Here is a 16,826-nt window from a genome sequence, read left to right on the forward strand (position 1 = left end):
GGTGCTGGGAAAATTGGACAGATACATGCAAAAAAATGAAACTAGACCACCAACTTTCACCACACACAAAAAAACTCAAAATGGATAAAAGACTTAAATGTAACTCACGAAAACATAAAAATCCTGGAAGAAAACATAGGCAGTAAAGTCACAGACATCCTATGTAGTGGAATTTTGACTGATCCATCTCCTAGGGCAAGAGAAACAAAAGTAAAAATAAACGTATGAGAATGCATCAAACTAAAAAGCTTCTGCACAGCAAAAGAAAACAGCCTCAAAATACAAAGGAACCCCACAGTTTGGGAAAACATATTTGCCACGGATGCATCTGATAAGGGGCTAATTTCCAAAGTGTACAAAGAACTCATACTTCACAGCAAGAGGAAGACAACCCAATTAAGAAATGGGCAAAGGACTTCAATAGACACTTCTCCAAAGAGGACATGCAGATGGACAAGAGACATGTGAGAAAATGTTCAAAGTCGATGATCATCAGAGAGGTGCAAATTAAAACCACAATGAGGTATCACCTCACACCTGTCAGAATGGTTCCATCAACAAATCAACAAACGACTCATGCTGGCGAGGGTGTGGAGAAAGGGGACCCTGGTGCACTGCTGGTGGGAATGCAGACTGGGGCAGCGAATATGGAAAGCAGAATGGAGGTTCCTTAAGTGATTCCACTTCTAGGAATGTATCCTAAGAATCCTGAAACACTAATCAAAAAGAATATATGTACTCCTATGTTCATAGCAGCACAATTTACGATAGCTAAGATCTGGAAACAGCCCAAGTGCCCATCAGTAGATGAGTGGATAAAAAAGCTGTGGGACAGTCACACCATGGAATACTACGCAGCTGTAAAGAAGAAGAATCCCGCCCAGTCGGGCGTGGCTCAGCGGTTGAGTGCCGACCTAGGATCCAGGCAATCGGGGTTTGATTCCTGGTCAGGGCACATGTCTGGGTTGCGGGCTCGATCAATGACTTTCTCATCATTAATGTTTCTATCTCTTTCCCTCCCTCTCCTTTCCTCTCTCTGAAATCAATAAAGATATAATAAATTAAAAAAAAAAAAAAAAAAAAGAAGAATCTCATACCCTTTGGGACAGTATGGATGGACCTGGAGAAAATTATCCTAAGTGAAATAAGCCAAGCAGAGAAAGAAAATCATCACATGATTTCACTTATATGTGGAATCTAAAGGACTTAATAAACAGATGGACAGAATAGATTCAATGACATGGAAGCATAGATCAGACTGATGAATGTCAGAGGAATGGAGGGCAGGTGGGTGGAGGGGGAGAGAGTAACCAAAGAATTTATATGCATGTATGCACAACCCAGGGACACGGATGGTGGTGGGGAAAGGGCCGGGGGGTGGGGATGGGGTGGAGTGGGTCACTGGGGAGAAAAAGGGGTATCTGTGATATTTTAAACAAAAATAAAATAAAAAAAGAATACACTGGAAGGCATTAAAAGCAAGCTCAATAAAGCAGAGGACAGAATAAGTGATTTAGAAGATAACGTAGAAAAAACCACTAATCATAGCAGCAAAAAAAAAAACACTGAAAAAGCATGAGGACAGTCCTAGGGAACTTTGGGACAACATGAAGCAAAAACAACATTCGTATCATAGAGGTACCAGAGGGGGAGGAAACTGAGCAAGGGATAGAGGACCTGCTGGATGAAATGATGACAGGAAACTTCCCTACACTGGCAAGTAAGAAAGCCACACAATTTCGGAAGCACAGAGGGTTCCACGCAAGAGGAACCCAAAGAGAACCACTCCAAGACACATCATAATTAAAACGGCAAATGTTAAGGACAGAGAATATTAAGGGCTGCAAGAGAGAGACAAGCAGTGGCCTAAAAGGGAAGCTCTATAAGGCTGAGAGCAGATTACTTAACAGAAACACTTCAGGCCAGAAGGGAGTGGCATGAAGTTCTTAAAATAATGAAAAGCAAGAACCTGCAACCAAGACTGCTTTATCCAGCAAGGATATCATTTAAAATTGAAGGTGAAACAAAGAACTTCCCAGACAAAAAAGGCTAAAGGAGTTCAGTACCACCAAACCAGCATTGCAAGAAACCCTTAAAGGACTGCTGTAAGAAAAAGAAGGAATAGTGAGAGAAAGATACATCAGCATAAAGGGGGAAATGTCATTAAATAAGCATATGTCAACAGTAACCTTAAATGTAAACAGAGTAAGTGCTCCAATCAAAAGACATAGGGTAGTTGAATGGATAGGAAAACAGGACGCAAATATATGCTGCCTACAAGACCCCCACCTAGGAGCAAAAGATTCACACAGGCTGAAAGTAAAGGGATGGAAAAAAATACTCCATGCAAATGGACACAAAAAAAATCTGGAGTAGCAATACTTATTTCTGACAAAATAGACTTCAAAATAAAGACCATCACAAGAGACAAAGATGGTCACTACATAATACTAACGGGATCTATCCAACAGGAGGAAATAACCCTTATAAATATATATGCATCCAATATAGGATCACCTAAATATATTAGAAGTTTCTTGGTGGACTTTTAGGGGCAGATGGACAGCAACACAATCATAGTGGGGGACTTTAACACCCCACTGTCAGCATTGGACAGATCATCACGACAAAATATCAACAGGAAAACACAGGCCTTAAATGATACACTACATCTAATGGATTTAATTGACATTTACAGAACATTTTATCCCAAAGCAGCAGAATACACATGTTAGGGCACAAAACAAGTCTCTACAAAGTCAAGAAGATGGAAATCATATCAAGCATCTTCTCAATCACAATGCCACAAAACTAGAAATCAACCAAATAAAAAAAATCATAAATATTCAAACACATGGGGGCTAAATAGTATGTCATTAAGCAATGAATGTGTTACCAGTGAGATCAAGGAAGAAATCAAACACTTCCTGGAAAAAAACAAAAATGAATAGACAAGAACCCAAAATCTATGGGATGCAGCAAAAGCAGTCCTGAGAGGAAAATTCATAGAATTACAGGCCTATCTCAAGAACCATCTAACACAACAACTAAAACAACTAGAATGAGAGCAGCAAGAAAAGCTCCGAGGAAGTAGAAGGGAGGAAATAAGATTAGAGCAGAAATTAATGACATAGAGACTAATAAAAAATGATACAAAAATCAATGAAACCAAGAGGTGGTTCTTTGAAAAGATAAATAAGATTGATGCACTTTTATCCAGACTCACTAAGAAACAAAGAGAGAGGACCCAAATAAATAAAATCAGAAATGAAAGAGGAGATATAACAACCAACCCAACAGAAATACAAAGGATCGTAAGAAAATACTATGAGCAACTATATGCCAACAAATTGGACAACATGGGTGAAACTGACAAATTCCTAGAAGCATACAACATTCCAAAGCTGAATTAGGAAGAGCCAGAAAACCTGAGTAGGCTGATAACAACTAATTGAATTGAAGCAGTAATGAAAAAACTCCCAGCAAACAAAAGTTTGGAACCAGATGGATTTATACAGCCGAGTTGTACCAAACTTACAAAGAAGAATTAACACCTATTCTATTCAAACTATTCCAGAAAATTCAAGAGGGTGGAAAACTCCCAAACTCTTTATGAGGCCAGCATCATCCTAATCCAAAACCAGATAAAGACACTACAAAGAAAGAAAATTACAGGTCAATATCCCTGATGTACATAGATGCTAAAATCCTCAACAAAGTACTAGCAAACCGGATCCAGCAAGACATTAAAAGGTCATACACCACGACCAAGTGGGATTTATTCCAGGGATGAAGTGCTGGTAAAATATCTGCTAATCAATAAATGTGACACATCACATAAACACAATGCAGGACAAAAATATGATCATATCAATAGACGCAGAAAAAGCATTTGACAAAATCCAGCACCCATTTCTGATAAAAACTCTCAGCAAAGTGGGAATAGAGGGATCATACCTCAACATAATAAAGGCCATATAGGACAAACCTACAGCCATCATCATAGTCAATGGGCAAAAACTAAAACCATTTCCATTAAAAACAGGAACAAGACAGGGGTGTCCACTTTCACCCTCTTACTCAACACAGTACTGGAAGTCCTCGCCACAGCCGACAGACAAGAAGAAAACATAAAAGATATCCAAATTGGAAAGGAGGAAGTAAAACTGTCATTATTTGAAAATGACATGATATTGTACATAGGAAACTCCGAAGACTCCATCAAAGTACTACTAGATTTGATAAATGAATTTGGCAAGGTAGCTGGATACAAAACTAACACCCAGAAATTGATGGAATTTTTATACATTAAGAATGAACTCTCAGAAAGAGAAACTAAAAAAATAATACCATTTACCACTGCAACTAAAAAAATAAGATACCTAGGAATAAACTTAACCAAGGATGTAAAACCTATACTCCGAAAACTACAGGATGCTGCAGAAAGAAATAGAGGAAGATTTAAACAAGTGGAAGAACATTCCATGCTCATGGATTGGAAGAATTAACATCATTAAAATGCCCATACTACCCAAAGCAATTTATAAATTCAATGCAATCCCTATTAAAATACCAACAGCATATTTTATAGACCTAGAACAAACATTTCGAAAATTTATATGGAACCAAAAAAGACCCTGAATAGCTGCAGCCATCATGAGAAAGAAGAACAGAGTGGGAGGGATCACATTACCAGACTTCAAACTGTACTACAAAGCCATTGTAATCAAAACAGCCTGGTATTGACATATTACAACAGGCATATAGATCAATGGAACAGAACAGAGACCCCAGAAATAAACCCACGCCATTATGGTCAGTTAGTATTTGACAAAGGAGGCAAGAGCATCCAATGGAGTAAAGACAGTCTCTTCAATAAGTGGTGCTGGGAAAATTGGACAGGTACATGCAAAAAAATGAAACTAGACCACCAACTTTCACCATACACAAAAATAAACTCAAAATGGATAAGACTTAAGTGTAAGTTGCAAAACCATTAAAATCCTAGAGGAAAAATTGGCAGTAAAGTTACAGACATCCCACATAGTGGAATTTACACTGATATATCTCCTAGGGCAAGAGAAACAAAGGAAAAAATAAACACATGGGACTGCATCAAACTAAAAAGCTTCTGCACAGCAAAAGAAAACAGCCTCAAAATACAAAGGAACCCCACAGTCTGGGAAAACATATTTGCCAAGGATGCATCTGATAAGGGGCTAATTTCCAAAGTGTACAAAGAACTCATAGCACTCAGCAAGAGGAAGACAAACAACCCAATTAAGAAATGGGCAAAGGACCTGAATAGACACTTCTCCAAAGAGGACATACGGATGGCCAAGAGACACATGAGAAAATGCTGGACGTTGCTAATCATCAGAGATGCAAATTAAAAACAGGTGTGAGGTGTCACTTCACACCTGTCAGAATGGCTCCATCAACAAATCAACAAAAGCCATGTGCTGGCGAGGGTGTGGAGAAAGGGGAACCTGGTGCACTGCTGGTGGGAATGCAGACTGGGGCAGCCACTTGGAAAACAGTACGGAGGTTCCTCAAAAAATTAAAAATGGAGCTGCGGTTTGACCCAGTGATTCCACTCCTAGGAATGTACCCTAAGAATCCTGCAACACTCATCAGAAAGGATATATGCACCCCGATGTTCATAGCAGCACAGTTTACAATAGCTAAGATCTGGAAACAGCCCAAGTGCCCATCAGGAGGTGAGTGGATAAAAAGCTGTGGGACATTCACACCATGGATACTATGCAGCTGTAAAGAAGAAGGATCTCGTACCTTTGGGGACAGTATGGAAGGACCTGGAGAATATTATGCTGAGTGAAATAAGCCAGGCAGAGAAAGACAAACATCACATGATCTCGCTTATATGTGGAATCTAAAGAACTTAATAAACTGATGAACAGAATAGATTCAGTGACATGGAAGCATGGATCAGACTGACGAATGTCAGAGGGATGGAGGAGGGCGGGTGGGTGGAGGGGGAGAGAGTGACCAAAGAATTTATATGCAGATATGCACAACCCAAGGACACGGACAATGGTGGGGAGAGGGACTGGGGAGGGGTCAATTGGGACAAAAGGAGACATTTGTAATACTTTCAACAATTAAAAAAGAAAAAAGAAAACTATATCCCACAAAACACCACATATTTACAGCAGCTTAATTCATCGAGAGAATGGAATATTACTCCAGTGCTAAAAATAAATGCGCTTTCATACCATGAAAAAACATCAAGGAAAGTTAAATGCGTATTACTAAGTGAACTAAGGCAATCGGAAAAAGATACATCCTGTATGATCCCAACATTGGGACATTCTGGGAAAAACCAAATTATAAAGACAGTAAAGAATCACCGGTTGCCAGGGGTTAGAGAAGAGGAAGAGAAGGCCGGGCAGAGCACAGAGCGTTTTCAGGGCAGCGAGTGCCCTGTGACACGTCGGACACTGCTGTCCAAACCCAGTGTGCTGGACGCCGAGGGTAAAGCCTGATGGAGATGCTACGGGCTCTGAGTGTTGCGGCCACGTAGGGGATCAGCTCAACCAAATGTCCCCTCTGGTGGGGACGCTGTGCGCAGAGGGGTAGATGGCACCTCGCTCTACCTCCTGCTCCAGAAAAAAGTCTACTTAAAAAATTTATTAATAAAGTTTCCTGGGCCCCACACAAGACCTACTGAATCAGAATCTTGGAGAGGGGTTATGATCCAAGAAATAAGATTTTTAGCAAATTCGTTTACAGATAAGATTATTAACAATGTAGGGAGAAATGAGAAAGGGAAAGGGGAGAGAAAATGGGACGGAAGAAATGAGCACAGAAATGAACACTGGCTGATGTTCCTGCTGGGTGCCGACCTCAGAGATTCAGACTCAGCAGAGCTAGAGTGGGGCCCAGAAATGTGTTTAAAAACTTCCTTAGGAGATTCTGCCAGAGGGAGGGACAGCCCTGCATCCAGCGAGGGAGCTTCACGGGAGCGAGGATGTTAGAAACGGAGCCTGGAGCTGAGAAGCAGGTTAGAACGGCCCCGTATTTCTGCAGGAGAAGCGAGAGTGTCCTGTGTAAAAGGAAAGAGAGGAGGGTGCAGCGAGGCGGCGAGGGAGGCAGTGAGGTGGTTTCTGCAGGAAGGCCGCCCTGCGACGTGGCCCGCGAAGTCGCGCAGGGGCACACTCACCGTGACCTCATGAAACGCTGCAGGTCGTCTCAGACGCAGACCAGGCAGTGGAGCTCTATGGTGCCAAGCAGCAGAGCTGCAGTTTCTAAACGCTGCAGCTGAGTATTTATTTTGAACAGGCAAAGCAAGTGGCAGGCCTGGGGATAAAAATCAGTACAACGGGCAAGAAAAAAATAGATTTTTTAAGACGACATTCAAAACCTATCAAGGCAGTGAGTGTGCCTGTGAACCAGCACCTTAGCTGGGGAAACCACATCATTTATTACTCAGAACAGGATGCTTGAGAGTAAAAGAGGCTTTTAATAAATATGCCAGGAAAACAGGTACAGGCCAGGACTGTCCCAGGCAAACCAGAGTGGATATCCCCCCAATGGTAAACTTGTTAGAAAGAATATAAAACATTCAGTCACATAGAGCATTGAAACACCAACAAGTATTGTTCTTTTTTAAAATTTAAAGAGGAAATCCCAACTAAGTCTATTTTGAAACATTTCTGAGAATTTCTGGAGGGGCGGTGGATCAATCGAACTACATCACACTCTCTCCGGAAAGGTGGGCGACTGAAAAGTGTGGCGACCGACTACCCTTCATCAGCCTGGGGAGCGACACTGACTCCCACGTCCAGGGGTCGCTGCCAGGGCCACTACAGGAAATAATCTAATGGAGGAGTTAGAAATACACCCATCAAATGTGTGTGGGAGACGTTTCACTGAGCGGCAGTAACTGTGGGCAATGGGACGGCAGCCTTCCTGCAGGCTATTTATTTAGAAACGAAAGATGCATGGATCTGAGAAGCCAGATGTAAGTGCTGTAAAACCTCAGGAACGCAGCGAGCAGGTGCTGTGCCTACCAGGGCGCGGGCACTGCCCTCAACCAACAGGGTGCGACTCAACACGGAGCCGCACATCCGCGGCCTGCCTGACCAGGGCCCAGCTTGCTCGGCCCAGGGCTGTGCGCCTCGTGGGAGAGCAATCTTGGTTCCATAATTAAACTTTAAAAGTAGTAACTGCCAGAAAGTTGAAAACCCCAAAATTCAACAAAGAAATTATAATTTATAGCAAGTATTCATTAAATGTTTATTATTTGAACGAATGACAGATAATTTCATCCAACAATCTTTAAATTGCTGAAAACTGACCATACTTAACGTTTCAAATTTCATATGACCTTATTCCACCTGTGCTCGTTTCTAAACGCTTGGTAAGTCCATTTCTTATCAAAAATACTCAAGCCCAGAGTGAATAAAGGGGTGGATTATAAAATTACTTTAGTTCAAGTGAAAAGGGAGAGTCTTACCAGACATTTCACCCAGTCACAAGTTATCTAAACTGAAACAAATAAAAATATAAATTAAGTTTTTAGGTCACTCCTTACACACTCATGCACTATATTCTACCACGTTAGGCTTCCTCCAGGTTCTGATTTTATGTGAAGCTTACCGTCCCTGAGGTTTTCTGATTACAGAACACAAGTCTTAATATTCACAAGCGTTTACACTTCAAACCAGGGCGCCAGGACCGAGGGAGACTTTCGACACTGATGCCGTTTCCCACAGGAACGTCCCACGTCCTGCTTCACGCTCAGAGGGGGGCTGCTCTGCACAGTTGGTGTCAATTCTCTAGTTTTCATTTGAAACGTAGTCTTCACTTTAATCAGGAGTCTGCCATGCCTTCCACTTCAAACTCATCTGCCCACGTCCGCAGGTCTTTGGCATCCTTTATTGTCCAGAATTTTGTAAAACACTTTAGCCTTTTCCTGGAGAGAAAATAAAACACTATTTACTTTATAAGTGAAATGTTGGGGAAAAGCACATCTCACCGGAAGCTCTGCGGCCGGGACATCAGACCCCACCCGGGCTGCGGGCGGGAGGGGCTGGTGTGGCGTCGGGGGGTTCTCAGGGCCGCCTCCGTTCCTCCCTCTTCTAACTCAGCCAGAGGCTGAGTGTGCTCACAGGATAAAAAGTAAAACTGATTTAATAAAATAAAGCTAACTAACGGGTAAAGTGCCAACATAACACAGCCCTGCTTTTTTCTGCAGAGAGCGACCCCGCTGTGTGTCTGGGTCCGAAGCGGTCTCTCAGTTCCAGTCGCTGCCGGCCACTAGCTTCCCGGGCGACCCGGTTTCTCGGGGAGCTTCCCACCCGCCACGTGGGCCTACAACAGCCCCTCTCTCCGGGCTGCCGCGGACTAAATGGGCTCATGCACACACAGCAGCAGGAACAGGAGCTGAGGCCGGTCCAGGCTGCTGCAGACGCTGCGGTTACATTCAGCAGGTATTAGCACTGTAACAAACGCACATCAATGCACAGATCTGGCCAACGGAACTGATGAGATAAGCACTTTTAGTGAAAAGGTAAAATAATAAATATCATGTCCTGATAAGTCAGCAGATTTTATCCCAACACAACCTTTTCCTACAATTCTCTGTTTGTCAAGGTAACTTTCTAGATTTCAGAATGCCACACAGTAGTTGGAAGGGTTAAAATATTTATTTGTAAGTCACCTGTGAATTTTATCACTCTTGATTTACAGGCTATATAGTAGCAACAAGTATAAAATATATTCTATTGACACCCAGCAGTGCATGTTTTGTAGTAAAGTTTTATTCTAGTTTCTTCAGGGAAAAAGGAAAATCATAGTTAAGACAACCAAAGAGGAATTAAAGTTGTCTTTGGACTTTGCAAAGAACTAGGGCTAAGCTTATTTTCTTTTTTAAAAAAATTTATCTGTATTGTTGAAAGTATTACAGATGTCCTTTTTTTACCCCCATTGATCCCCTCCACCCTGTACCCCCTCCAGGCCCTCCCCATAGCAAGGTCTGTGTCCGTGGGTGATGCTTATAGACATACAAGTTCTTTGGTTAATCTCTCCCCACTCCCACCCCACCTTCCCTCTGCGATCCCTCAGTCTCTTCCATGCTTCTGTGTCTCTCGATCTGTTTTGTTCATCAGTTTATTTTATCATATTCCACATACAAGTGAGATCATGTGGTACTTGTCTTTCTGACTGGCTTATTTTGCTTAGGGCTAAGTTTATTTTCAGACTCACAGATAATTCCTTTTCTCTTTGGAAAAATTTTGTATTAAATATTTTGTAACAATAGTTACAAATAGGATAATTACAAATATTTATAATTAGAAATAGGCTGTTGCTGATTACACCACCCCTCCTAATCTGGCGCTGCACAGATGGCCCAGGAGAGAAAGCCGCACGTCGCCTGCCGCCCAGCCGGCACCGCAAGGCGCGGGGCCCGGGCGGAGCCGCGGCTGCACAGCTGCGCTTCAGCACAGTCGGCAACTGTTTCTGTAACTGAACTGTATCAGCACTTGATGTGGTCACGGCCGGCCAGCGGGGCTCGGCGGTCGAGCGTCGCCCTAGGATCCTGGCGATCGGGGTTCGATTCCCGGTCAGGGCACAGGCCCGGGTTGCGGGCTCGCCGATCAGTGACTCTCCTCATTGATGTTTCTATCTCTGTCTCTCCCTCTCCTTTCCTCTCTCTGAAACCAATAAAGATATATTTAAAAAAAAATAAAAAGATGTGGTCACGATTTCCTGTTGGGGGCCTCAGGTTGGCGCCTCCCGCCTGCAGCGGCTGCTGGCCGGCCTCCAGGCCCTCACGGGCTGCGGGCCAGGGGCAGGTTCTTCCCATGTGGGCCTCTCCACGCAGCACCCACGGCGGGGCCCCTGGCTTCCCTCGGAGCCAGCAGGAGCCCCCGACAGGCCGCGATCTTTTGTGTCTAATCTCAGATGTGACATCCCATCGTTTCTGCCGTATTTTGCTCATGGAAGCAGGCCACTGGGTCGAGCCTGCACTCGGAGAGGGGGTGACACGCGTGAACACCAGGAGGCAGGGATCTCAGAGGCTGCCCCCGACCTGCCCAGCAACCTACCCCCCAGGCACCTCAGAATCTCCAGGTCGAGCAGGAGTGGGGCAGGAGGTAGATGAGAGCTTATGTGGTTTGATAATATAATCTTGTATTTGGGGAACAAAATACTGTAATTTATTATTTATTTATGTGATATTTTCCTAGGAATGTCTTCCAAAGTATATCTTGGGTACATCTTAAGAACAGCTTATATACTGACTATATCCAGGCTGGGCATCCAGGGTAAAGGGTGGAGTGCATTCACATACGTAGTCTAGGGACAGAGAGAAGCTGGGTTTAGAATGAAAAATTTGTCAAAAACAAACCCACAAAGTGACATGTAGAGACTGTCCAGAATTACCTAGATACATAATACGATTTCCATTCTGTCCTGACAGAAGTCCTAATTTCTGAATGCAACCACTGCATATCTGAATGTAACGTGTGGGGGGGGAAAGAGGTACCCCAAAGGTTTTATATATTGAGGTGTGTCTTTTTTAGTAATTTTTCTGTACAAATGAATGTTTTAAGCAACTAATGTGTTGGCACACATTACGGAGTTAACAATTCTTTAGAAAAAATGACAGAAAAACAATTTAGCAGCTTCCTAGATGACAATCTGGCTAGAGGAGCAGGCTGAATTTCACCCGCTTCAGGAGAGCTGTTTCCATGTCACTGTGATTAAATGTTTGTGTCTGAAAAGGTACTTAAAGGTAGAGATGCTCACGTACAGGACCAAGGACAAGCCTCTTCCTTGGAAAACTTGGAAGGTTTCGTTATAAATAAAAAAAAGCAACACAATCATTCTGACCTCTTCATATTTACTAATCCTTCCAGCTCTTCTGACTTGCTGGCTGCTTGCTTTAAAACTTCTCCAGGAACGTCTGCCAGCTTAGCCACATTCAGTCCGTAACTCCTCGCTGCCATTCCTCTGGTGATCTGATAAAGAAAAGTGACAGAACCAGGGGCTTCCTCACCTGCAAAATAAAGTAAAACCAAAACAGATGAAAACCGACCTGAAAGTTGGAAGAAATTAGAGGACTGAAGACAGTATCTAAGTTCTTGTAACTTTATTAAAGTTTCTAATCTGAAAACGAAACCCTCGCTCCTTATCGCCGGGTAGCTCCTTTGATCAAGTTTACATTTCCAGAAAAAGAATAAAAACTGTTTTGAAAATGCTTTTGCATTCAGGATCTTTTAGCTTAAAATGGTTTTTAAAAAAAAAAGTCCGTCCGGGCGTGGCTCAGCGGTTGAGCATCGACCTGGGATCCAGGCGATCAGGGTTCGATTCCCGGTCAGGGCACATGCCCGGGTTGCAGGCTTGATCAATGACTCTCATCATTGAGGTTTCTATCTCTCTCTCTCCCTCTCCTTTCCTCTCACTGAAATCAATAAAGATATATTTTTAAAAAAATAAAATAAAATAAATAAAAATGATTCATTGCAAGCTAAGAAATACTTAGTTTTATGCTGCTCACTGAAAAACTTGAAGTGAACGTCTGTATCAAACAGAGATCTGATACGTGCTGCACTGTAATTTCTCCTTTAAAAACAGATGTTTAAAAGTGTTACTATGGTGAAAGAACTGTCCAAACAGTTAAGTAACTAAACAAACTGGTTTGTTCCTAAATGTGCTAGAAACAAAACAGCAACAAAAACATAAGGGGACATTACATGTTGCAGTTTAAGTAAGATAGAGAAATTCTGGTTTATTAAGTATCCTAGTAACCAAGTACATGTCGAGGTGGGTGCTGATCAGTAGCACCCAGGTCCCACTTGGGAAGGATGGCTTTATTGCCCCCACTGTTAGAAAAGCTGCTGGCCAGGCCCCCAGCTCCTGCCTCTTTAGGAATTGCCTTAGCTGAGGGGAGCTGCTTCCCCCACGGTCACGGCCCATCGTCCGGGGCAGCCTGCATCCAGTGACTGGTAGCTGGGCAGGTCGGGGGCAGCCTCTGAGATCCCTGCCTCCTGGTGTTCACGCGTGTCACCCCCTCTCCCTGAGTGCAGGCTCGACCCAGTGGCCTGCTTCCATGAGCAAAATACGGCAAAAGCGATGGGATGTCACATCTGAGATTAGACACAAAAGATCGCGGCCTGTCGGGGGCTCCTGCTGGCTCCGAGGGAAGCCAGGGGCCCTGCCGTGGGTGCTGCGTGGAGAGGCCCACATGGGAAGAACCTGCCCCTGGCCCGCAGCCCGTGAGGGCCTGGAGGCCGGCGGGGAGGCGGATTTCACCAGTCACACCCTGAAGGGGCTGCCGCCCCAGTCAACACCTGCTGGTAGCCCCTGAGAGATTTTCAGGCAGAGGTATCAGCTCAGCTGTCCCTGGATTCCTGACCCACAGGCATTAGGAGATAATATCTGTTTGCTATTTTAAGCTGCTCTGTTTGGGGTAATTTGTTATGCTCTAATGGATAACTGATAACGGGTTTAAGGCCTGAGTCCCTCACCCCAAGTTGCGGGAACTCTGAAGGACCAGCCCAGCCTGAGCTCTCTGCAGGGCTGCTGAAGCCTTACGGCTGCCTCTCAGCCCATCCTGCCCTCAGGCGGGACCGTGCCGGCACCATTCAGCAACCTCTGGTATGTAAATCTCAGGTTCAGCTTCCTGGGGAACCCAGGCTTCTACACATGTACACGCATATGAATGAAAAACTTTTAAAGAATTGGTATGTAATGAAATACAATAATACAAACACAATACTGCATACAGTTTAATCTTTGATAAACCTAAAGCAACTCAGGATTATGCAACTTTTATTATAAAGTTCAATATAATTACACTGTGTTGCAAAAATGTCCACCAGGAACCACTTTACAATGATTTCTGATCCCCTCATACACATGTGATAAATGTGTCTGCATTAGTCTTTCATCAGCTAAAAATTAAAACATCAAAAGAGTGAACACAACAGAAAAACCGGATAATGGAATTTTCCTTTAGGAAAATAATACCTTTCTAATGGTGGGTGCTGGCAGTGGGAGGTGCAAAGATAGAGACTAAAACTCACGTTACAAAGCACCAAAAATACCTTCTGCCTCCAAATAAAACTTAAGGAACACAAAGAACAGGTGAGGAAGTGGGCGGGAACAGACAAGGAACGGAGGCACGGGGAAGCCAGTGCCGCCGACCCCACGTCTCACCTGCGTGCTCACGGACCAGGAGGGACGTGAGCAGCCGTCGGCTGTGAAGAAAGCAGCTCTTCTCATCTTTCAGACAAACATTCTCTTTATCACTTCCACTGGGTTAGTGCTAACTGATCTCCCGCGCCCTGGACTCACCTCTATGACCTAGCCTCATGCTGGTCTTTCTGATAAAGATTCATTCATCTATCTGTCGATTATAAACGGACAGATGGACAGACACAAAACCCCTTACTTAAACCTTGCCTTGCCGACATGTTTTTTGCTTTATATATAAAATATAGTATATACAGCTATAAAGTGCTTTTTACATTTCATATCGCCATCAAGCAGCTAAGTATATAAAATGTTACATTGTTCTGAATAACTTACTAACATACCTCAGTGCTGGTTATGGTAGTTTTCACACCATCAAAGTGAGTGACCGCTCTTCCAGCACCACCCGGGGCACGGTCTACCTAAGCGGGCCCCGCCCGTCCTTTGCCCCGTGACGGGCGGGCGGGGGGCGTGCACCGGTGCAGCGGGAACGTGGAGGCGGAGAGCACAGCCCACTTCTCCACAGCCCCCCACGGAAAGCCGTGGTAAGAACTGCACTGCTCAGCTGTGACACTCTCACATGGGTGCCCTGAAAAGCCCGCCTGACACAGCGGGAGGGAGTCGGGAAGTTGTAACCCACGTTCTGCTTGTTACAGGGAAGCAGTGGGATCGTTTTACAGCCAAACTCCTACAGGCAGTTATTAAAGGGACGCATCCTGATCATATAGGTTCTGAAGCCACTTTGAGGACAGACCCATTAAAATGTAGAGGTGGGAGACTTGCCCCAGATTTTAGAGACTGGAACAGCCTAAAACACAGGTTTCTCTCAGGTCCACTGCTTTATCCACCAGGTCATGGTAAATGGATAAACACAGTGTCCTGGAAGACACTCAAAAGGGGATTTGGAGCATTTTACTGATGAGCTATAATGGCCCCTAATTTAGACAGATGACTTAGGTTAGAGGTAACAGATGGAATAACACTGGAAGTGAGCAGGCGATGGAGCAATGCTTCAAATATCTGAGTGAAAATGATTTTCAACCTAAAATTCTAGCCCTTGCTAAATTATAAATCAAGTATAAGATACAATGAAGACACGCTGACTCACTCAGGCAAAGGAATTAACTCCCTGAGCAGTTAACTCAGGGAAGTGTTCTCATATCCAGCTCTCAGTTGACCCTGACTACAATCTAGGCAGATCAAAGCCACCCTGCCCCTCTCGCATTTAAGAATGAGCATGTGATTCAATTCTGAAAAGGAGATGGGACAGTGACGAGCTGCTAGTGAGCATCTGAGAAAAGGTCCTTTGCTCCTAAGACAGAGTCACAGGGGATGCTGACCCTTCTCTGCCTTTGGACACCGTCAAGTCTGGATGCAATTCCCGAAAGGGCTGCCGCCGTCTTGCCACTGGCCCGACGGCGAAGCCAGCAGAACAGGAGTCGGAGCCTGGAGGTTTGCGAAGAGGAGCTGAGGCCACTCTTCCTTGGAGGCTTCTGTGAAGGGAGGCTGTACACAGCTGTATTGCTGGAGCCAGCGTGAGTCCAGTGCTCTGTTACTTGCAATCAAATGCGCAGTAGAGAGGGTAAGAGAATTCCTAGGATGGCGGTATGGCAGGTCTCAGGACAACAGCTGGGCGGCCGAGGGGTAATCAGGTCAGACGGGCAGGAGAACAGAGGGCTCCGGGAGGAATGACCCCAGTGGGGAAAGGTGGAACCGGCAGACTCAGTCATGGAGAGAAATGTCTAGAGGGGTTTTACAAAGCTACTGGAGGATATGGGAGATTCAACCACAGGCTCAAATAAAACAATGAAATGAAAAAATAAAAACAAGGCAATTATTACCTTTAAGAAAACAGAAAATGTTGTGAAAGAAAGTGCACTTTGCCTTCACACCTGGTTCATGAGAAAGAAATACCTACTGGCAATAACTGAAAATAAGGAACATGAACAAAATAAAAAAATGCAACTGCACTGGGGCGAGGGTGAGGGGAAAGCCAGAGGCTCCGTCTGACAGAATGGAAAGTCGGTCAGCACTCAGCCGAGCCGATGAGCCGAGAGGAAGCAAACAGAAGCTAAGGGGAGGGCCGAAAGCAGGAGCTCTGACGGAGATGGGAGGGCGCGTGCGGGGAAGGCTCAGGCGCAGGGACTGCCGCCTGGTAGCTCGAGCCTTGAAGCATCACGTAATTTTTAAAATTATGTTCACAAACAAAATTCCAAATCAGTAAAATGAAATGCCAAACACAAGATGTAAGGCTCCGGGTTAGTCAGTTCACATCAAATACTTATCACCGACCCTTCCCTACTGGACCTGTTTTGCTTATCCCACCGGGTTTCAGCCTAGAAGCTCCTCCTGTCACTTTGGATGCAGATTAACAGACATGAAACTGCTTCCACGAGGGAACTTATAACGTGTTTTTCAAGCCTGCATGGTGGTGAAAGGCCAGGGCTGCCTCACATTACTTTATCTTGGGCCCAGTGCATTGTTTTATTTGGGTTCGTGGCCCGATTTCTTTTTCAGGTCCATACTTGTTGCTCTTCCAAAACAAAACTTGGACTCTGAAGTGTCCTGGATAATGGACTTTCCACTGCAGCACATCGACTGTG

The 16,826-nt window shown here is 44.3% G+C and overlaps 1 protein-coding gene across 1 annotated transcript in view; it reads right to left on the reverse strand.

Moving 5' to 3' along the window:
* Positions 1-8,234: 8,234 nt before the first annotated feature.
* LOC308547092 (DNA mismatch repair protein Msh3-like) overlaps positions 8,235-16,826 on the reverse strand; it is a 70,125-nt gene continuing 61,533 nt past the window's right edge. Inside the window, exons 10-11 of the mRNA XM_081116836.1 lie at positions 11,860-12,025; positions 8,235-8,938 (exon numbers count right to left, since the gene is read on the reverse strand). Coding sequence (XP_080972962.1) covers positions 8,836-8,938; positions 11,860-12,025 — 269 coding nt within the window. The 3' untranslated portion in view covers positions 8,235-8,835. The remainder of the gene's footprint in view (positions 8,939-11,859; positions 12,026-16,826) is intronic.

The sequence above is a fragment of the Miniopterus schreibersii genome, assembly GCF_964146895.1.
Source record: "Miniopterus schreibersii genome assembly, chromosome: 17".
NCBI classification, from domain to species: Eukaryota; Metazoa; Chordata; class Mammalia; order Chiroptera; family Miniopteridae; genus Miniopterus; species Miniopterus schreibersii.